Source organism: Thermobia domestica, chromosome 8 (assembly GCF_964235325.1).
Source record: "Thermobia domestica chromosome 8, izTheDome1.hap1.1, whole genome shotgun sequence".
NCBI lineage: Eukaryota > Metazoa > Arthropoda > Insecta > Zygentoma > Lepismatidae > Thermobia > Thermobia domestica.
The window spans coordinates 122,452,955-122,477,450 of NC_137461.1; the positions used below are offsets into that span (position 1 = coordinate 122,452,955).

Sequence of the window (24,496 nt, forward strand, 5' to 3'; positions counted from 1 at the left end):
AAAAAGTAAAAAGAAAAACATGGAAGTGGACCATACTCATGGTTATTAAAAATACAATTTCTATATGCCTTACACCTCCCGACCACGTTTCTACGTTAGCAAGTAAGAGGTTTCTGTTTAGGTTAGGCTGGTCAATAGTTTTGCAAAGGGGCCCGGTTTAGTTCTGACGCACCACGGGTGCGAAAAGGGAGCAAAACACTTTTTCTCTCTCCCTCTGTGTGTCTATTTATCTATCTATCTGTAACGCTACTTGTGAATCCCATAACCACCCTAATTTTCAGCGGATTGAGACGAAACTTGGCACAAACATTAATTGTTCAAATATCTTGATGAGTTCGTTAACCAGAATAATCAGACGAAAATGTTCAAAATGGCGGCCTTTCAAACTCTTAAAAACTTCCAAGGGAACCAAATTTCGCCCATAAATAGGTATTCAGAAAGTTTGAATAACTTTTCCGCTTTTACTGAAATATTTGTGTGCAGAGACTTATTGAAATATTGGACCCGATTAATCGCATAAAGAAGGTTCACGCCCTTTTGCTACGGTCAGGATTTTTATTTTTTGCAGGAGGGGGTTATTTTCGTATCGGAACAAGATGATTGTTAGTGATGATATGAAATTACACATTGAAAGTGAAGTAACTTGTGAAACGTGTTATTTGAAAGAATAATATAATAAATGTGCTTTCCTCTAACACAGAGAACTGTAAATCATGTATTTCGAGTTCTGGGGCGTGAATGGCGAGGAGTGTTATTTGATTTGCTTTTTAGTAACACATTGCATTGCAAATAAAGGTAGGCAATATTAGTGGTAAGTAAAACAACAACAATAATAATAATAATAATAATAATAATAATAATAATAATAATAATAATAATAATAATAATAATAATAATAATAGTTGTTGTTTGTGGCAAGGCAATATCTTCCTCAATTCGTCCTCAAACGTAATGATTGTAACGCCATATCTCCCTTACAAACAAAATATTAGCAATTTATATCGAGAGAACGGGAAATTGTAGAGTGATGGGAGCAACGTTGGATAGTAAGCACTCATAGTACTCAGAAAAATAAGCGATTTCAATGCAAAATGAACGAAGAGTCATTGTCATGGATAGTCATGTAGCCACGGCAGAGCCGTCTTTACGCAAAATGTCAATAACTTATATCGAGAGAACAGGAGGTGATAGTGAGATGGCATTAACGTTGGACACCGTGGACCCATAAGGCGCATCGAAAAAATTAGGGGGGGGGACCCAGCCTTACTTATTTCCACATAATAATATAAAATTATATTGTCGAAATACACACACGAGTTAGCTAGTGATATTTCATATTATCATTATTATTATTATTATTATTATTATTATTATTATTATTATTATTATTATTATTATTATTATTATTATTATTATTATTATTTTGACAGTGTCTTTTCATTACGTGTGCATGTTTGACATGAAGCCAAAGAGAAGATCCATCATTCGTAGAAAGAATAAGAATAGTCAGTTACTTTAACTGTGAACGATGCCGAAAAATACAAAAAGAGTGTCTACCTGTAGCGAAAATAAACAATACTTTTTGTCAAATGAATAAAAAAATAAGCAGAGATAGATTCGAACTTGCATGGACGGCGCGAACAGCCAGTTCATTGTCCACCTTTTATTTTAACTGACTCACCGAACGTGTTTTAGTAACTTACTTATTGCTAATTTTACTTGCTTCACTCGTTGAACTTGCTTTTTCTAATAACTTATAACGACAGGGACACGAACACAGAAACATCGACGACAGTTAAAAATCACAGATGCTCTCCCGCCGGGAATCGAACCCGGGACACCATACACCAAAGGCGCACGTGCTAGCCACTAGACCAGCGGGGAGGGCACGGCTCACCCTCTGTGTCGTTTGGGATTACGACCACTGTATTGCCAGCTATTACTTCTGTGGGTTGTATACTATGATCACATGTTTCTTCTTTGCTGGAAGAGTTAAACCTACATTCTATGTAATACATGAGGTATTTAGACCTACATGCTCTTCATATAATGTAATAAAAGGGTCATGCTGATTATAAGAAAAAGAACATTCCTTGGACAAAACGGAAACTATTGGCATCAGAAATATTTACCTACGAGGCATGCGCAGTAGCATATTTCAGAATAGTTACTGTTTAGTTCAGTAAACGAAGAAAGGGATATAAAAAAGCAAATATTTCGCATCAACGAGACCGACCAGAGTTGACAGAGGCGAAAGCAGATGTGTAGTAATACAACAACTTGGTTAAATTGATAATTGGTTCTTTATTCTGTAGTAGATCGTATCACAACTTTACGGAGGAGCAAAGAAAGACTTACTAACGCTGTCATGTAGTAAGCTTTAGTAACATGATCATATAGACACAAATGGATGTAACTGTGAGTACTACAACTTGGATTTAACGAAAGCCGTTTAGATATTCAGTGGTTTGCAGGGTTGTATAAGACACACAAAGATAAGACACAATACAATTCTTCATACCTCAGCTTCCAGTAACTGGATACATGCAATTTCTGGTTAGATACTGAAACTGCTGTTGGATTTTAATACATGACGTATTGCAGGATACAAAATGTTTTGCATTACTTGTTTGTTTGTAGACAGCTACTAGCTTAGTGTTCTGAAAGGTTCTGTATAAACTAGAGATAGCCAATTCCGGAATTATTACTTTTCGGACTCCCGAAAGTAAAGCCGGACAAATTCCGGAATTCGGAAAATTCCGATTTTGCAATAATTCCGGAATTCGGAAAAATCCGTAATTTAGAAATTACTGAATTCCATAATTTTCCGAAATCCGTAAAGTGAAAAATCCGCTTCCAAAAAATGAATTTATTTTGGTTAATATGAATCGTGGCGGAAATAAGTCTTTGACCAGGTAATTGCGACTGCTTTGAAAGAAATGGGGTGTATGAGAGTTCAATCTGAAATATTTGTAGTTTCGTGTGAAGAAAAAACAAACTTGTGAACCAGCGGTTTAAGAACAACTCAAGTTATTAATGTAAACTTTTCCGACTTCATAAAAGAAATATGAAAGACATTTTGAATCGAAGAAATATAACATACAAGTTTGCAAGCGGAGACAAAGAAACCTAACGTAACCAGACTAAAACCGAATCTTTTACCGCGTAGCGATCGCGGTTCAGTGGTCAAGGTGCTTGTGCGAATGTATATTGTAATTTTTTTTACTTTAGGATTTTTGATGGCGATTGATCGGCGATAACATATGTTTTATTATATTCAGATATTTGAATACTCGGATGTTTCAATACTTGAACTATCAAATCTTCAGGAATAATAATAGTAATAATTATAAACTAATAATTATTATTATTATCTCGTAGAAGATTAAAAGCTAGTAGCTAATTATCGCTCAGGTCATACCATTACAAGCAGAAACGTGACATTTGGAAAGAATATTTCGGTTTGGATTAATGTTGCTCACGAGAAGAGGAGTTTGTCATCTCGTTTCTAAAACAAATAAAATAACATGAGAATTAACATTTTACATTCGAGACGCGTCAAGGCAAACTCAAAATTTTCGTCTTTCTTTGGAGATGAGAATCGAGACGAGACGAAAAGTATCGTAAACATTTCCCCTCTTGTCTCGATTCTTGAAATAGTGTATGTCCATTCTTTAAGAAACAATTGCTCTGTAGACTGAATCTCATAGGCTATTTCGTTACATTATATTTCAGAGCTCATTGAATTATGCTCTGTGTAGGTATTTTATAGCAATGCTTTTATATTTACCTCTGCATATCCTAAAAATTAGTTTATTATATGCCTTACTGTTGCGTAATATTCAGTTATATTTACTACAGTTATTTCAGGCAAGTTTAAAATTTTTATTATTATTATTATTATTATTATTATATCAGCACCGTGTATAATCTTTAAAAGATATGCGGTTTGTATGTGAATATTAAAAGGTAATTGACTGTCGATCTCGGTCGTCGAGAAGTCTTCAGGAGGGAAGGACATTGGTCACGTTCTGGGTTTGAGTTCCGAAGGGGCAAGTATTTTGGCTCGAGCCAAAAATTGTTAAAAGTTATAGGCTTCAGCCAAACATATTCAAAACATCTGGGACCGGGTTTAGGCTTCTCAACGGCTCGAGCGGCTCGGCTTACAGCTCATTCACTATCGAACCGAACCGAGAAGTGAGCCGAGCCAACAGGTCACCCAGCCGAGCCGATTTGAGCCATCGGCTTAGTTGAGCTGAATCGAAACGTGCCGATGGACTAGTTTCAACTTAGCTGGCTTGAACCGGTTCACATGAGCCGAGTAGGGGACCCATCCCAACCGAGAAAGCTCAAGCCATCGGCTCAATTGAGCTGAGTCGATGGCTCGTTCCAACTGAGCCGGCTCAGGGCATCGGCTCATCCCAAACGAGCCGACTCGAGCTGTTCGCTCAGTTGATACGAGCCGAGCCGGTTGATATCACTACCCGAGTTGGTCTTCTGCTTGGGCTCAAGAATTCGACCGTGCAGGTCTCAGCCTTGATTTTAAGAACTACAGTATATACTTATATTGGTGATTACGACATTTGAAGTTGTCTCGTAATAATAATAAAAAAACTCTTGTCTTCTCGTTATCTAGACGAGACGAGATACACTGAAATTGCCCCACGAGATGCACTAAAATTAGAGACGAGATACACTGAAATTGAACCACGAGATGCACTAAAATTACGAGACGAGACGCACCCCTGTCGTGAGCTACACTAAAAGTATTCCACATTACTGCTTACATTTCTCATGGCTTTCGCTTTCCAGTCTAATCAGGCCATTATTTCAAAACGAGCTAAAACGAGCTGAACGAGCGAGCGAGCCATTATCAAACTCGACTCAACTCGAAACTCGACCTCGAAAACAGCTTGACCTTGATCGCTACACGGTAAACGATTCGTCTTTAGTCTGGTTACGTTAGGTTTCTTTGTCTCCGCTTGCAAACTTGTGTGTTATTTTTCTTCGATTCGAAATGTCTTTCGTATTTCTTTTATGATGTCGGCAAAGCTTTCATTAATAACTTGAGTTTTTCTTAAACCGTTGGTTCACAAGTTTGTTTTTTCTCCACACGAAACTACAAATATGACAGTTTGAATTCTCATACTCTCTATTTCTTTCAAAGCAGTGGCCATTACTTGGTCAAAGATTTATTTCCGCCACATTTCATATTAACCAAAATAAATTCATTTTTTGGAAGCGGAACTTTCACTTTACGGATTTCGGAAAAATATGGAATTCAGTTAAACTTCCCAATTGAGAAGAATTCCGGAACTCGGGAAGAATCCGAAATTTAGAAAAGTCCGGAATTGAGAAAAACTCCGGATTTCGAAAAAATCCGGATTTTTCCGAATTCCGGAATGTTAACGAAATCAGAAATGTCTAAATTCCGGATTTTTCCGAACTCCGGAATTATTCCAAAATCGGAATTTTCCGAATTCCGGAATTTGTCCGGTTTTACCTTCGGAAGTCCGGAAAGTAATAATTCCGGAATTGGCTATCTCTAGTTTACACACAACCTTTCACAACACTAAGCTAGTAGCTGTCTACAAACAAACAAGTAATGCAAAACATTTTGTATCCTGCAAAACATCATGTATTAAAATCCAACAGCAGTTTCAGTATCTAACCAGAAATTGCATGTATCCAGTTACTGGAAGCTGAGGTATGAAGAATTGTATTGTGTCTTATCTTTGTGTGTCTTATACAACCCTGCAAACCACTGAATATCTAAACCGCTTTCGTTAAATCCAAGTTGTAGTACTCACAGTTACATCCATTTGTGTCTATATGATCGTGTTACTAAAGCTTACTATATGACAGAGTCAGTAAGTCTTTCTCTGCTCTCCCGTAAAGTTGTGATACGATCTACTACAGAATAAAGAACCAAATATCAATTTAACCAAGTTGTTGCATTACTACACATCTGCTTTCGCCTCTGTCAACTCTGGTCGGTCTCGTTGACGCGAAATATTTGCTTTTTTATACCCCTTTCTTCGTTTACTGAACTAAACAGTAACTATTCCGAAATATACTACTGCGCATGCCTCGTAGGTAAATGTTTCTGATGCCAATAGTTTCCGTTTTGTCCAAGGAATGTTCTTTTTCTTATAATCAGCATGACCCTTTTATTACATTATATGAAGAGCATGTAGGTCTAAATACCTCATGTATTACATAGAATGTAGGTTTAACTCTTCCAGCAAAGAAGAAACATGTGATCGTAGTATACAACCCACAGAAGTGATAGCTGGCAATACAGTGGTCGTAATCCCAAACGACACAGGGAGTGAGCAGTGCCCTCCCTGCTGGTGTAATGGCTAGTACGTGCGCCTTTGGTGTATGGTGTCCCGGGTTCGATTCCCGGCGGGAGAGCATCTATGATTTTTAACTGTCGTCGATGTTTCTGTGTTCGTGTCCCCGTCGTTATAAGTTATTAGAAAAAGCAAGTTCAACGAGTGAAGGAAGTAAAATTAGCAATAAGTAAGTTACTAAAACACGTTCGGTGAGTCAGTTAAAGGAAAAGTGGGCAATGAACTGGCTGTTCGCGCCGACCATGTGAGTTCCAATCTATCTTGGATTGATTTTTTATCCATTTGAGAAAAAGTATTGTTTATTTTCGCTACAGGCAGTCACTCTTTTCGTATTTTTCGGCATCGTTCACAGATAAAGTAACTGACTATTCTTATTCTTTCTACGAATGATGGATCTTCTCTTTCAAACATGCACACGTAATGTCAAACATGCACACGTAATGAAAAGACACTGTCAATAATAATAATAATAATAATAATAATAATAATAATAATAATAATAATAATAATAATATGAAATATTGCTAGCTAACTCGTGTGTGTATTTCGACAATATAATTTAATATTATTATGTGGAAATAAGTAAGGCTGGCTGCCCCCCCCCCTAATTTTTTCGATGCGCCTTATGGGTCCACGGTGTCCAACGTTAATGCCATCTCACTATCACCTCCTGTTCTCTCGATATAAGTTATTGACATTTTGCGTAAAGACGGCTCTGCCGTGGCTACATGACTATCCATGACAATGACTCTTCGTTCATTTTGCATTGAAATCGCTTATTTTTCTGAGTACTATGAGTGCTTACTATCCAACGTTGCTCCCATCACTCTACAATTTCCCGTTCTCTCGATATAAATTGCTAATATTTTGTTTGTAAGGGAGATATGGCGTTACAATCATTACGTTTGAGGACGAATTGAGGAAGATATTGCCTTGCCACAAACAACAACTATTATTATTATTATTATTATTATTATTATTATTATTATTATTATTATTATTATTATTATTATTATGATTATTATTATTGTTGTTGTTTTACTTACCACTAATATTGCCTACCTTTATTTGCAATGCAATGTGTTACTAAAAAGCAAATCAAATAACACTCCTCGCCATTCACGCCCCAGAACTCGAAATACATGATTTACAGTTCTCTGTGTTAGAGGAAAGCACATTTATTATATTATTCTTTCAAATAACACGTTTCACAAGTTACTTCACTTTCAATGTGTAATTTCATATCATCACTAACAATCATCTTGTTCCGATACGAAAATAACCCCCTCCTGCAAAAAATAAAAATCCTGACCGTAGCAAAAGGGCGTGAACCTTCTTTATGCGATTAATCGGGTCCAATATTTCAATAAGTCTCTGCACACAAATATTTCAGTAAAAGCGGAAAAGTTATTCAAACTTTCTGAATACCTATTTATGGGCGAAATTTGGTTCCCTTGGAAGTTTTTAAGAGTTTGAAAGGCCGCCATTTTGAACATTTTCGTCTGATTATTCTGGTTAACGAACTCATCAAGATATTTGAACAATTAATGTTTGTGCCAAGTTTCGTCTCAATCCGCTGAAAATTAGGGTGGTTATGGGATTCACAAGTAGCGTTACAGATAGATAGATAAATAGACACACAGAGGGAGAGAGAAAAAGTGTTTTGCTCCCTTTTCGCACCCGTGGTGCGTCAGAACTAAACCGGGCCCCTTTGCAAAACTATTGACCAGCCTAACCTAAACAGAAACCTCTTACTTGCTAACGTAGAAACGTGGTCGGGAGGTGTAAGGCATGTAGAAATTGTATTTTTAATAACCATGAGTATGGTCCACTTCCATGTTTTTCTTTTTACTTTTTGCAGCTACATCGGAACGTTCAATTTTTATTCTTTACTAATTGCAAATGGTGTTTACATTCAAAATATGAGGAATTTTGGTGGCATTTGTTCGGATATTCTTCTCTTTTGAAATGAAGAAAAGAATAAAAGCAATACGCAAAGACAAAAAGTATTATCAGTACTAAACATTACCAATAATAATTGCTACGAAAAACTAAATACGACCTCTTTTAGCATCTCTCATGAACTGCATGTATTAGTAACAAACAATTTTTAAAAATGTCCTCGCCGAAGATTCGAACTGGCGACCTTTACATTTGTAAGCCAGCACCTCAACCACTACACCAAGACCATGGCATGGTGAACGTTTAGTTGTCGGCGTCTTTGGTATGTTTGTGTTTTATGTTCCCACTTCGACAATTTTTACTCTTTTTTTCTAAGTTTAACAGCTGTTTCTGGCTTTCTCTTTCGGTGTCGTCCTTTATTTACACTATGCACTATTCGTATTCACAGTTTGTGCCTTGTGCAATGTCTTATTGAGATTAAACTTTTCTTTTTGTCCCTCAGTAAACATTTGATTGATTTAATTCTCATACTCTCCACGGATGGAGCGCAGGAATGCCAGACTCGAAAAATAGGTGTACATTTACTTTCCTGACAGATAATACATCATAGGGACCGGTTGAGTGCGGGCGTGTGTGTGTGTGTGTGTGTGTGTGTGTTTGTGTGTGTGTGTGTGTGTGTGTGTGTGTGTGTGTGTGTGTGTGTGTGTGTGTGTGTGTGTGCCGTGGCGGATTATTAATTGCGTAAAATGGATGAAAAACTGGAAACATACGTTTGTGTCAGATTTTGTTTTAAAACCGGAAGAATCTGCTTCGGAGATTTACGAACTCTTAAAAACAGCTTTTGATATAAATGTTTGAGTCGGTCAAACGTGTTTATCTGGTTTAACAGATTTAAAGATGCCCGCGACTCAGTCGAAGATGACCTCGGTCCGACCTGCCTTCCACGTCAAAAACCAAGGAAAACGTTGTGAAAGTTCGAGATTTAGTGTGCTCGGATCATAGAAATATAATTAAGGAGATGGCTGACGACCTTAATTTAAGTTTCTATGCGTTTCAGTCAATCCTAACTGACGATTTGAACATGCATCGAGTGTTCGCGAAATTCATTCATGTGAGCACAAACAATACCGACTGGAAGTGTCCCAAGAACTGCTTAATCGTGGCGAAACGGACCCAGAATTGCTAAATAAGGTAGTAATAGGTGATGAAACATGGGATAATGGTTATGACCCAGAAACAGAGGCCTAATCTTCTCAGTGGAAGAGCCCAGGTTCAGCACGACCGAAGAAAGCACGAAAAAGTCGGTCGAATGTGAAGACAATGTTGTTGTTGTTGTGTTTTCAATTCTACGAGTATCGTGCATCATGAATTTGCCCCTAGGGGGTCACACAGTCAACCAAGAATACTACAAAAGTGTGCTTCAGCGTTTGCGCGAAATTTGCGGAGGAAAATGCCTGCCCTCTGGAAAGACAAGAATTGGGTACTCCACCACGACAACGCGCCGGCGCATTGTGCGTTATCGATTCAAGAACTTCTAGCCAAATTCAACATTCCTGTGCTTCCGCAACCCCCATACTCTCCTGATTTGGTTCCTGCCGATCTCTACCTGTTTCCTAAATTAAAATTGTCGCTGAAAGGAAGAGATTTGATTCAATCTAAGACTTCAGGCAAATGCGGTAAGAGTTCTTCACACCCTTACGAAAGATAATTTTCAGGAATGCTTCCAGAAGTAAAAACACCATTGGAATCTATGTTCAGGAAGCAGGATATATATATAAATCAAACCACTTGCCGTAACGGCCCAATTTGTGGGTCTGATCCACTCCACGCCATCTGTTAGCGATTGGTGGAACTACATCCAGCCTACCGACGAAAGCGTGGTCAGCGTGCCGCGTCGCCCTGTCACTAACTGGCGTATCGGGAGCTTTTTAGACCTAATGTCCGTCACGTCTTTTATTCACGTGACTTCCCAGTTTACCTCACGACGCTGGGTGGACGCCGAATATTGGGGAAGCACCTGTCGGGAATCGAACCCGGGACCATGCGAACATGAATCCGACTAAGACAAATCTAAGTTGTTTTAATCCTCCACATTGTTTTGGACATGTGCATTTTAAAACTGATCTAGCATTAAAAGAATGCTGGAATCTAGTTCTTTATATCAATGGTTTACCAAAATCCGAGAATCTTGAATTTTTCTTTTCCAGCTGGTGCCTATGTATGGTTCACTAATTTTGACCCCGAAAGCATATGCATCTTGAACATTATTAATGAAAACCTGACACCATTAAAATAAACACACACACACACACACACATATATATATATATATATATATATATATATATATATATATATATATATATAGAGAGAGAGAGAGAGAGAGAGAGAGAGAGAGAGAGAGAGAGAGACTTAGCAATTTATTTCAGTGCTTTCTATTTGAGAGGTAGTTCTCCGTGAAAGACAAAGACTTTTTGGATAATCTTTGCTGCCCCGAAAGTGGGGGGGTAAAATGCTATGTCCCTAGTCTGGGAAGTGGGGAGCAAGTGACCCTTTTGCCCCATGGCTCAGGCGTCTATGCCGACCGCAAGGTAATGGCAAATATTGGAGCTGTGTCTAAATCAACACGACTAAACATTGAAGGAAAGACTTTTTCAACAAATTTCTTTCTACGCCACCGAAGGAAAAACAGGGGAGAAGTAGGAGAAAGGTCTTGTCTCTAATGACTGGTGTTGCCATACCTCCAGCTGTTCCACTTTTACTTCACTGGGATACAAAGATGCTGCCACACATTGATCCTCACCATTGTAGCAATGTTCATAGGGTTGCTTTGGTAGTAACTGGAAATGGCACAGAAGTTCTGATTGGATACGTTGATCCTTAACAGCACAGGTATAGTTTAAGTAGAAGCATGTTGTCCGGCATTTCTAGAATGTGGCTTGCAGAATCAGATTAAGAGACTTGTCTTCGATACAATAGCGTCGAATTCCCTCCTTTTGCAGGGAATTTCCATTAACATTCAGCAGATTTTGGGTAAGGAGCCCCTCTGGACGGCTTGTCTACACCACTTTTGGAAATGTATTCTGTTCGACGTCTTCAAGTATGAATATGGTCCTTCCTATCGAAGTGTTTGCTTGTTAAAGGAGCAATAGCATTCTCTTGATCACGATTATTGAAGATCTGCACTCGATGATCCTGATCTGGGAGAAAGATTAACGGAATCAGGGAATCTAGCAGACCTGAAATCCCGAGCATTCAGTTTCCTGAAAAATGCAATTTAATTTTCTGCACATCCGCGTGACGATTACAAAATTTCTGGTTCTTTCATGTGCTTTCTTGGGTGAACTGCCTGAAGGAGGAGTTCGCATTAAAAACCCTGGCGCTTTCCACCATGCCAAGTGGATGGCAAAGGCTGTTTATATCATAAAGATACTCCTTTTCCGGAGACAACTGAAACTAACTACGAATGAACATAACTCAGTTAACTTACAAACGTCAGTTTCTTCGTCAGTCTTTTGTACTGTTTATACTGGCATGAGGCACCAATCGCTATTCACGCTCCGTAAAATGATTTGACTTCATGAAGAACCTTGAAGCTGGTCTACCAGAACGTTTCAGTGACGAAGTGGCTTTAAATGATCCTCAGACACATCTGTGGTATCTCTCGGAGGAGTTAGTGGGACTTGGCTTTCTTGACGAACAAGTCTCTTACCAGGACAAAAGGAAAATGGATAAATTGGATACGCCAGAAGGAAAAGCACTTAAAGTGTTTGAGAGGAAGAATTTATCTCTGACAGTTATTTACGACTGTACCACGAAGAAAACTAGGAAGACTTTCGACGCCATATTTCCAAATGGCCAAAGTAAATCTCTTACCTTTCTCGCGATAGACCCGTCAACATGAAACGATGATGCTATATACCAGGAATTTAAGAATGTTCTCAAGAGCATAGCAGCTGTCAACGACACTGCTGAAAGTGTGATCGCTCTTGCTACTAATTTTAACAATTGCCTAACTAAGAATAAGTCCCAGAAACAGTACCTTCTAAAGTTGGTTGCAAAGCGTCTTAAGAGAGTAATGAACTTAATATAGCTTCATATACTACCAGGCCCGTATTTATATGTTGTGCGCCCCTGTGCTTTAAATAATTTGCCTCCCCCTCCCCCCGCCTCACAAACTTATGTCTCAAATAAGGAAACAATCGTGATTTAGCGAACATACCAGATCTTGTTGAGTAGCAGTTTACGTATCACAAGTTATCAAAATTTTACAACGTACTTTTAAATGGCCTAATTCTCTAAATGATGACTATGATGTAATGTTAAATAAATGGACCATAATAGATAGAAACATGGAATGTTAATATGTTTTAAAGCTCGTAGAGAAATGATCCACATGACCTGTTTCAGATCCCTAGGTCACACCTAAGCTGAGATATGTCGATTCAAAGTCCCCATAAGAATAACATGGGAACACTTTTAAAATAATCGAAAATGACAAATATTAGTGTTGAATTCATAGTTTTTATGGTCACTAAGATGAATAGTGACAGTTTTAATCCAATTCAACTTCAAGGTCATACTCCACTTCCCAGGGAGGAGGAAAGATTTTAAAAGTAATCGAAAAGACAGATGTTAGTGTTGAATTCAGTTTTCATGATCACTGAATTTAACAGTATCAGTTTTCATGATGTTCAAGTTCATCCTCACCCCTTGGGTTGGGTTAGAAGAGGATGACTTTAAAAATAATCAGATAAGCTAGCTAATTAGTAACTACTGTACTTATAACGAATTAAACACATTAACATATTTTTTTCGGGCTTACACGGGACTCGGCGGATTGCTAGTTTTAAAAATTACTTTATTGTGAATCTTCCAGAAAAGAACCAAAATTTTGCCGCCCATCAAATTCTGCCGCCCTGTGCTCGAGCACAGAACAGCACTTACCTAAATACGGGCCTGTATACTACTCCTCGCAACAACAACAACAACAAAATAATGTAATATTTTGGTCCTACGTAAAATAGCAAATGGAAAATCAAACTCGTAAAACACGGAAAACGATTTTATTTTATGTTCCGAAACCTACATTTGCAGTAGTTGATAGGTCCTCATGTACAGGTTTCTTATTGATATCATAGATGTCTTTACACCTGAAAGAAGTTTCCTATATGTATTGTGCAAAATTAAATCATAAATATTGTTATGTAAATATTTGTAAATTTTTCTTAATATTGTGTAATTTTTGCTTTACTGTCTACATGTTTCTTTTTTAATTATTTTTATATTTTATTTATTTATTTATTTTCTACTGTTAGAGCTCGTTCGTGGCTAAGCGGTTAGTGTACACGTCTTTGGTGTGGGAGATCCGGGTTCGATTCTCGGCGGGAGCTCATGTGGTTCGGATTTCATGTTAATCAGTAGGTTCCGTCCCGCATAGCCTCGCTGCTGAGAGGGACGTTAAACTCAAGATCGACTCATTATTTTTTACTGTTGTTATAATATTTCAGTGTAAAATGGCAACGTGCTGTATCTAGAACTATAAAATAAATAAATGAAACTTTGAGTACATTGTGACGTCGTGACCTGTAGTAATATGTTACATATTTCGAAAACTGATGCTGCTATGTCACTGTATTAAGTGTCAATATTACTTAGTATATATTTTTCAGAAATGATGTAATCTTTTTAATATTTGCTTTTTTTTTTAAACAAATGGAAACGTAGTGATAGAGTTCAATGAACATTTTCAGAAAAGCTTGTACATTAACCATAAGGATTCGAATGATCTGTTGCGATCACTGTTGAATTTCTTCAAAAAGTCGTGAGACCAGAATTCAAATTCAGGGTTAGATACAAACATGATAAGTTTCATAAACTAAAATAAAAGTCTATCCAGTCTGCTCCAGTAATTCGTGATAGGTCTAACAATTCTAATCTAAAGCACAGCATATATATATATTTTTTTTTTTTACATAAAATTACATTAATTAAAAAGTTCGTAAATAGCTATTGAATTGTTAATCAATACTGTATGCTACCTGAATATTTAAGAAACATAGACAAATTATTATAAAGAGTAAAAACAAGAGAATTTTTAACAAAATGAAATTATATTTTATTAATTCCAGTGTTTCCAGAGTTGTTTGCTGAAGAAGATTGGATTCGTAAGTCATTTCTCTTTATTTCAATATTTCAACTTTACAATTTTGTGTAGCAATTAAAATAAACATCATAATAATGTTCAATCATGTTCCAAAAAATCCTGATCATTCTCTTATACGCACTCTTATCCATAACCGAAAGTTAAAGCAAACAAAGAAATTAATATTCTTTGGTTGTTCTTCATTTCAACTGAAATAGCTAAATTGTCCTAAATGGTTGTGAGAATATGATTGTAACGAATTCCGTTACAGAGATAAGATTTCAGTAATTTGCTGTTTGTTTGAAATTCCTACTTCTCAAGCGAGTCACTATTTTTGTAGCTGCCTCTCTGGTAAGAATCTATTATGTAAAATAAATAAATATATATATATATAATGTTTATAGAATTAATGTTTTCCATTTTATTATTATTTTGTTGATGTTTACTATTGTTTATTGTGTCCATATTCTTGTTAAGCCATTCAATTATAATTTCAGAGAATTGATATGTTATTATACCATTCCATGTCCTTGGGTTTTAGGAATGGGAAGAAGTATATATATGATATATTGATACACGTAAATAGAATTATTTAAAAAAGGTTGATAAATATATACTGGGAAATTAACTTTTGTTTTAGCTTTTAATGTTCTCCAAAGTATTATAGACTTGTTTATATTTGTTAACGTATATTTTAATGGTGAAAGCTACTTAGATTTTATCTTCCAAGAATTGCTAACGTGTAAAATGACGTTCTAAATGTGTTATTGTCCCTATTCAGGTATTTTCCTACACTCATGTCGCTATTCCAATCATTAATTTTGCTAACGGTAATAGAATATCTAACAAACTTGCGTGATGCCTTGTTGCTCTGTAATACCTAAAACCTTACAAGAAAAAACTCCTTAGTATTTAATTCTGAATATTTTTATGTTGCTATACTTCGATTTACGGAAGTTCTGTCTATTGCATGTTATTATTAAAGTACAGGGTGGCCACAAAGCCACGTTACCCTTGATAAATGTTAATGTAAGTTTTCCGTTACCCTTTTGATAAATGCTAATGTAAGTTTTGTCGTTATCTCTTTATAAATGCTAATGTAAAGTTTTCCATTGTTTCAGATTGTGTGAACAATGGTTGATACTTCCAGTTACAGTATTGAAGAACGTGTTGTTGCAAATTGTTGCATACCTGAACATGTTGCAGAACTGGTTTGTTCCTTTCTTGGAGAAACACGGAATTAAAGATACGTTAGTTTCAGCACGATGGGGCACCTGTCCATTATGCCCTCGACGTACGCGAATATCTTACAGAAGTCTTTCCTGAGCGTTGGATTGGTCGTGGTAGTTCTGATCTGCCCGCGCCAGTTGCCTGGCCACGATGAAGCCCAGACCTCACCACCTGTGAGAATGCGCTTGGGAGTTCATAAAGGGCATCGTTGCACAAACCCGTTACAATACCACTGCCGAACTGACAGAAGCTGTGAAACAAGCTTTCATTCAAGTTACACCTACAATGCTCCGCAAAATGTCGCACAGAACCTGGCTGCGTAATTATCCTTTGTCATGAGAATGACGGTAGACAGACTGATCCTTTGGACACTTAATGTTTCCTATCTCAATAAAACTTCTCGAAAGCATTATTGTTCATGTCATTCAGTTCTTTCTGTATATTTGTTTACGTACGTTTAGTGGTTTATGCTACTTATTTTCAAGGGTAACGGACTTTGTGGCCACCCTATATCTCGTGATATTGAATGAATATATAGAGAGAAAAAGCCTGTGGGATTATGGGAATATAGATGTTAGGCTATAAATTGTTTTATGAATGTGCGTGTGATATTTATTGCTTTAATATGATTAAGGCTAAACCGTGTAACCTTACAGTATTGTATTCTAATTTCTGTTAGCCCATATGTTCTGTCGAGGTCTATGTATTTATCCTAAGGTAGCAGAGTAGTTAGCATCATGCGTGAAAAACGAATAAAGCCGTTGTCGGTTGATATAAGCCGTTGTCATTTAGAATAGCTTTAATAACTATCGACTGTAGTAGCTGTCCTTTACCCTGAAGGCACGCCATCCACCTTCGAGGATAAACTGTGAAGGAACACAAACCTCATCTGGACTTCTGTTGACGATGATGTGTTATCCGAATTAAGCATTACTCTCAGAAACGTTAGTCTGAATTTTAGTCCAAGCGAGGAAGGGGAATTTCATCATTTAGAGAAATAGCTAGCGTAGTTTTCTTTAACAAGATTGAACATAAAAACATTCTTTCTTAGATATTTTTAGTTGTCTTTGTAAAATAAAAGATGTTTTAACGTAGCATATTTGTATATGTACACTATGGATTATTTGCCAATAAAAACACAATAGGTTTGAATTGAATATATTTCTTCTACATCGGAAAACAAGTTTTTATATATATCTAGATACATACAGTATATAGTTGCTGTATATAGAATTAGTATTGCTCTTATTACGTATTATCTAATCTGCTATCTTGTATATGCTAAAGATTTTGGTATTCTATTATTTACTTTAAGAGAGAGAAAAATTTATCAGGAATACTCAATTGATAAAATATAATTGGTCGTTCTTGAAGAATGGTTTGACCATGGAGGAAAATATGTTAAATAAATTGACCTTCTTTAAGTAGCTTTATTCTTATTTGTAATCATATTTTTATTGTCTCACATTTCATTTAAGATAATAATATCGCTGCAACAAAAGCCACTATAACGAATTGTTCAAAATTGTTAAATTATTTTAGCCCCTTCCTTTTTCCCTATTTAATGTGTTAAAACTTATATTCATCTTTTTGCCTATATTTAACTTTATTTTTTTTTAATGTAATTCAAATTCATCCTGCTATGTAATATGTATTCCTTACAACGTTATTTTACTCTTTAGATGATATAGTAACCATTTTTCATTCATATGTACACGATCGGTCAAACAGGATAGCGATTTGAAAGAACTCTTCCAATGCAAGAAACAAAGAAATAAATCGTAGCAAGATAGATCGTTCTTACTATAAAACATTAAAAATTAACTTCAATTATTATCCACTTACACTTGTTTCAATTATGTATATGCTCAGTTTAACATAATATTCTCCCATAACAATTGCTTAACACGTGCCTTTATTTAAAACATACAATTGCATAATGACTGGATGAATAAAGTTTGACCAACTACACTTCATACTGCTATACTTACGTGCTTTCATTGTTTTATTATATATTTCATATTTCTGTGTGTAAATTCATGTTGATTTAATGTAAAGCCTACAATGGACATAACAAAAGATGAGTTCTTGAGAATTGGCTATTTCACGATAACAGCATTTCATTATAAGAGACTAATTTTGGAGTTACCCAGAATTTCATTATACAGTAAAATCTGTTTTCACGGACCCTTTATTAAACAGAAACTTATGTTAAACGGAAATATTTCACGGTCCCATGAATTTACTGGTAAAAATCGTGTTAAATTCTCTTCATGAAACGGAACTTGCATTACGCGGACAATGAAAATTAAAACAAGCCTCTTAACGGAAAATTTCAAGTTTCGGAGTCCAACATTTAGAAACTTTGTAGACACCCTATGAGAGGTTAGATATATTTTAGCAAAACAGGTAATGATGTGCAAACCGAAGAAGACACGATGGATATACATGCTTTAGTTGAGAATTATATGGAAAATCTGAAAGGAGAAGAGGAGGTTAAGGAAGAAGAGAAATAAGGCATTGAGCTGGAGGAAGAGCGTAGGTTAAAGACATATCAAGATTTTGTCAAAAGTTTAAAGGAACTGCAACTTAGTCTTACTTCGAAATGACACTGATACGCTTTATGCGGTTTCTCAGGCTAAATAAAGTCTCTGCGGAAAGTTGAGCAGACAAGCAGCGATCTGTACAGAAAACCTCCTTGACTATTCGATTGGTGTAGTAGAAATAAATACTGTAAATTGACTAAGGTACATATAGTATCTTATTCAATCTCGGTATGTTCATTATATGCATGCACTTTTTTGCATAGGTCTAGCATCGCAATGTTTGAGAAAATGCATTGAAATTCAGAATGATGGCGGACATATCTTAGTGGAAGATGATGTATTCTTCTTGAGTTTTCCAGTTTACTTGAATTTATAGACACTTATAGCTACTTAGTACTTAGTAGTAGTCCTGTAGTAGTTATAGCTACTTAAAACCAACGTAGTACATTGATTCTGATATTGTTAATGTTTTCATATCAATTATTATTATTATTTTTCAGATGAACGTTTGGGGAGATTTCAACCTGTCAGCCATGAAAGAAATCATAGAAAAATATGTAACGGATAAACATCAAAAAGAGTATGCGATATATGTCGCTAAAACATGCATTAAGGAAGGTATGCTCGAATTCAATTTCATTCTGACTTATGGAACGTGGTTTCAATCAGAGTTGTCAACATCAGAGAACAAAATTATGGATGTTCAAATTTAAAATTATCGTACATTACAAAAAATTATCGTATATTCATTATGCACGTGATAATTCTAGAAATAAGTATAATGCTACTAATAACAACAATAATATACAATAAACTTTCATTAGCATTCATTCTAGCTTTGGAACTTCTTGTATAAAATAAAAGACAATAGTGTGACAGTTTCGCCAAAGTATCTTTGCCAGAATGTGCCTGATGAGGGCAAAGATAGTTTGCTGAAACTGTAATGCTACTCCTTATTAGACAGTATATGGTTTGGTCAGAATTTGTCTTTTATTTTATAATAAACTTATCTAGTAATCTTCAGTTTCGATCTCCAAATAAGCATTATTGTAGAACAACAGAAAATGAAAATAATAGGAAAAAGAAGAAACAGCATGCTTGACCATCTTATTCGGCATTCCGATTGGATCACCATGTTGATAGAGGGAAAGACAGAAGGAAAACCACGAAGAGAAAGACCAAGAATAGAATATCTAAATGCAGTTACAAAGAAGAGACCTTACTAAAGTATAAAACAGCTCTCCCAACGGAGAGAAAAGTTGTAAAAATTTCCATGTTGCCCATCAACCTATTCGATAACAAGAAGAAGAAACATTAACACTACTCTGAACAACAACAATATTTCCACTCCCTCCTAAATGTAATTGAATTTAAAGAATAGATACAGGATTGCCATTGGACAAGCCGAAACCGGTTTCAGTGAAAAACCGAACCAGTTTTGAAGAAAACAGGTATTACCTATCCCTAACTTAAAGCTTTTGAAGAAAGAAGAGTAGGTTTCAATTCCTGAACGGGTATTTAAGACTACTATCTGATGTATCAACGTATGTCCCGATAAAGTTTCCCATACTGCATACCCATGTGTATGCAGTATGGGAAACCTTATAGAACAATTCTCTCCTTCTATCGGCAGGTATCAGAGCAGAAAAGATGAGAAGTGGTTTTGTAATATGGTTTCAGCATCCCAAGAGTAAGTTCTATATCTGCTCTTATTATTTTACTGAAACCCGAAGTGGTAGACCAACTGCTTCCAATTTCAATATTGGAACGTCATAGAGCAAATACGATAAAGCACAGCGACAAATAGTTCTTGATATGGATTCAGCAACGCGAGAGATAGACCCTTACCACTCTATTGAAACCAAAGAAGTGGTAGATCTGTCACTTCTGGCTTCAATATTGGATCCCTATGATTTGAAAGTCCACTGTAGTTTCACAAAGTGAAACAAAACTGACTTTGTTATCGTCAGTAAGTTAATTTTGGATCATCCTTGTTATTTTGAAACGATCTTTTGCTGAAACATTCTTTCAACAACGTATCGAATAATTTGGTTAATACTCATGGCATATACGTATGTAAGTTAACAATGTGGAAAATTTCTTATGATGATGTTCAACACCCATATAATATTAAAAAGCTGTTCATAGGTTCTTCCAACTCTGAAGATCACTAAAAAAGAAGACTTTTAGTAGTATTGGGTAATAATCTAATAAAAGTAAAGGAAACTGTTATTATTTGAGATTAACTTAAGATCTCAGAAAAGTACAAGCCAATATCTACCTGAATTCTATTCTGCTTACTTTTGAAATCATACTGAAAAACTCAAATTAGCCACTAATGTTATTAATCATAATACACTAGTTCTTGCCCTTTCTCAATACTAAGATGTGTCTACTATTTTTCTCTAACCAAGATCTCTCTAAAGTAATACCAGTTATAGTCACGATGTCTTAGAAATACATCAGTCGCTTCTGAACTATAGAATTTTGAATCTCAATCGTAGGTTACATGAAGCTGTGATCATGAATGATAATCTTATGATCGTTTACATTTTCTCGAGATCTGTACTGTTGTCTGATGATCACCTTGTATTTAAAGTAGAATAGTAGATCTTTTGAACCGGAAGCGATACACAAATAATGGTTATACCAAAATGAAGTCTTGTTTATGCATATCTTTTTAAATTAGGAAAAAACTATTGAAGTACACTAGGAACCACACAGTGTTGACAGATGTAACCGAAGGTGTAAATCAACTTTTTTACAAATCACGTAAATTAACTCATAATTCATACGTATGGATGTTCTGTTGTTTATTTTCAGTTTGTGTAGTTGGAGTAGCTTGAAAACTATGGAGCAGAAAAAAGAATTTTTCATTTCCACCGATAACCAATCGGATTAGGCCTCTGTAAGAGGTAACTAGGGAAATTATAGCTTTCATAAATTAACATTCTGAATTGGCAAAACTGCTGATGTTTCAGTTCATCAAAATGTGTGTTAAGGATCTGTCTATGTTATGCAATCCCTGAAAACAATGAAAAAGAAACTTTGAAATTATCATGATAAAACTGTTACATGCACCAGACAACACTACTATTCATCACGAAGTGAATTGCCAGTTCTACAGCAGATGCTAGAAGTGTCCCCTCCCCCTTTTGATTCAAACGCAGGTTCACACGTTTCACCATGTTGACAGCAACTTTACGAACAGTAGAAGTGTTAATGGTGCCACTGCGAATGTTTGTTTCCAGTCTTGTATACTGCCGTGTCGTGACAAAACGCTGTAACTTTGGCGAAGAAGTTTTGCGAAAATGAGCCTTAAAGTTTTCATCCGAAAATGTTATCTGTATCGTGTAGAACCAATGTATCTTGACTTTGGAAACACGTGGTTATATGTAATGTTACGTAAATGCATGTTGTGCGATTAAATTTGGTGAAAATTGATTGGTTCACCATTATTGCCTAGTTACACTGGTTCTACACGATACAGATCACATTTTCGGATGAAAACTTTAAGGCTCATTTTCGCAAAACTTCTTCGCCAAAGTTACAGCGTTTTGTCACGACACGGCAGTATAGTTCAAGGATTGTTCTTGAATACCTCTTGCTTTAAGCAGCCCCATAGAAATGAATAGCAATGTTGCCGGGTGCATGTAAGTAAAAGAGTTATCATGGTAATTTCAAAGTTTCTTTTTCATTGTTTTCAGGAATTGCATAATGTAGACAGATCCTTAACACACCTTTTGATGCACTGAAACATCGGCAGTTTTGCCAATTCAGAATGTTAATTTATGAAAGCTACAATTTCTCTAGTTACCTCTTACAGAGGCCTAATCCGATTGGTTATCGGTGGAAATGAAAAATTCTTTTTTCTGCTCCATAGTTTTCAAGCTACTCCAACTACACAAACTGAAAATAAACAACAGAACATCCATACGTATGAATTATGAGTTAATTTACGTGATTTGTAAAAAAGTTGATTTACACCTTCGGTTACATCTGTCAACACTGTGTGGTTCCTAGTGTACTTCAATCGTTGTTTCCTAACTTAAAAAGATATGCATAAACAAGACTTCGTTTTGGTATAACCATTATTTGTGTATCGCTTCCGTTCAAAAGATCTACTATCCCAAACTTCGGGTTGCATTGTATATTGGGCACCCTGTAGTTTATATTAACATAGATCCCAATATTGCGCTATCAAAGTTTTGACATTGAATTTCCTAGTTATACCTATCTAACTCTCCGCCTTGCGAAGATCTTGATTAAAGCTGTTTGACCTCTTTACAATACATCGCTTGTGCATTCAGTGTCGATCTTGTTGTATGCCATAAAAATATTTATTAAGCGAAATCCGATACTATTCTATTTTTTTTTTCAATAATTCTGTTCCTAAGGTTTAAAATTATTGTATTCATTTTATTTTAGTTACTGCTGATGATGTGTGTGAAAGAGCATACCAATTCAGATTCTGTACAGGAGGTTTAGCTGAATGACAAAATGACTTCTCATCCACGGGTACGTTAATTTTTGATTTTGGTTTCTATTTATATACAATACTCAAATTTTCCTGTTAACTGAATTATACAACTAGAGATTTCTTTCATAGTTAGTTATTTCTGAGAGTGGTATGCTTCTTTGTAATCAGAAGATTCTGCGTTCAGTACACAGTTGATTGATAAAAGAACGTCGCCCTTTCCCGATTTTCGCCCTTCGTTTCATTTTTCTTGAAAAATCAATTACAAAGGCACTATATATATGTGGGTTCCTGTCACAACGTGGGTTCCGTGTAACGTGGGTTCCTGTCACCACGGCATGGCGCGTCCTCAGGTTGCGGATCGAGGAGAAGGCCTCTAGATATAGAGGTTAGCTGCGAATATACTGAATAAGCAGTCGCGGACAGACGACTAGGAGTGGTCCTCCAGCTTGGGGGTTTGGGTAAGGCTAACACCCTCATCCTGTAAAAAAAAAAGGTACTTGTTCAGAAACATTCACAAAAGCCTCGGACAAGGACTGATAACTTGGCACGACATCAGCAAAAGAAAATGGACATGAGATTTGGAACATGGAATATTAGAAGTCTTTATAGGTCAGGCGCGTTAAAATCTGTAACGAGTCAGTTAGAGAAATACAGGATGGACTTAGTAGGAGTTCAGGAAGTTAGGTGGGAAGGAAATGGATCTGAGAATTCCGGAAATTTTACGTTCTTTTACGGGGAAGGAAATAAAAATCACCAGTTAGGAACAGGGTTTTTCGTTCACAAACGAATATTACCAGCAATTAAACGGGTTGAATTTGTTACTGACAGACTTTCTTTTATTACTCTTAAGGGACGGTGGTGTGATATTATTGTTTTAAATGTACATGCTCCAACTGAAGATAAGGGTGACGATATAAAAGACAGTTTTTACGAAGAAGTGGAACGGATATTTGACCAACTCCCGCGATACCATATGAAGATTCTATTAGGGGATCTCAATGCGAAGGTAGGACGAGAGGATATTTTCACACCGATTATAGGGAACGAAAGTTTGCATAAGGAAAGTAATGACAACGGTGTTAGACTCGTGAACTTTGCAACATCCAAAAACCTAATCGTGAAGAGTACAAAATTCCCACATCGCGACGTTCATAAATACACTTGGACATCACCAGACGGAAAAACACATAATCAAATAGATCACGTTTTAGTAGATAGAAGAAGACAATCTAGCATAATTGACGTCCGGTCTTTTAGAGGGGCTGATTGTGACACTGATCACTACCTGGTAGCAGCGATAATACGGGAGAGATTATCGTTGAATAAAGGTAATACTCAATGTCCGAAAACGGAGAGATTTAATTTAAAGAAATTAGAAGAGAGCCAGGTAAGAGAGGAATACCAGATTGAAGTTTCGAATAGATTCTCGGTTTTAGAAGACTCGGAGTGCACTAGTGTTGAGACTACTTGGATTGAAATTAGAGATAGCATTAAAAGTTCAGCAATAGAAAAACTGGGACACGCGGAAATACGTAGGAACAAACCATGGTTCGACCAAGAATGCATTAAACTAGTAGAGAAGAGAAAACAGGCAAAATTACGGTGGCTACAAAATCCGAATGAAATAACTACACAAAATTTCGCAGATATCAGGCGGGAAACTTCCAAAACTTTTAGAACAAAGAAACGGGATTTTTTGAAAGCTAAAATTAAGGAACTTGAAGATAATAGTAAAAATAAAAATATTCGGGACATGTATAAGGGGATCAGCGAATTTAAGAAAGGCTATCAACCTCGTGCTTATATATTAAAGAAAGCTGACGGAACAGTTTTCACT

The 24,496-nt window shown here is 36.2% G+C and overlaps 1 protein-coding gene across 1 annotated transcript in view; it reads left to right on the forward strand.

The window, feature by feature from the left end:
- LOC145691835 (uncharacterized) overlaps window positions 1-24,496 on the forward strand; it is a 56,342-nt gene that overhangs the window by 22,898 nt on the left and 8,948 nt on the right. The window contains exons 4-6 of the mRNA XM_081767152.1: window positions 14,390-14,425; window positions 18,680-18,797; window positions 22,608-22,697. Coding sequence (XP_081623278.1) covers window positions 14,390-14,425; window positions 18,680-18,797; window positions 22,608-22,675 — 222 coding nt within the window. The 3' untranslated portion in view covers window positions 22,676-22,697. The remainder of the gene's footprint in view (window positions 1-14,389; window positions 14,426-18,679; window positions 18,798-22,607; window positions 22,698-24,496) is intronic.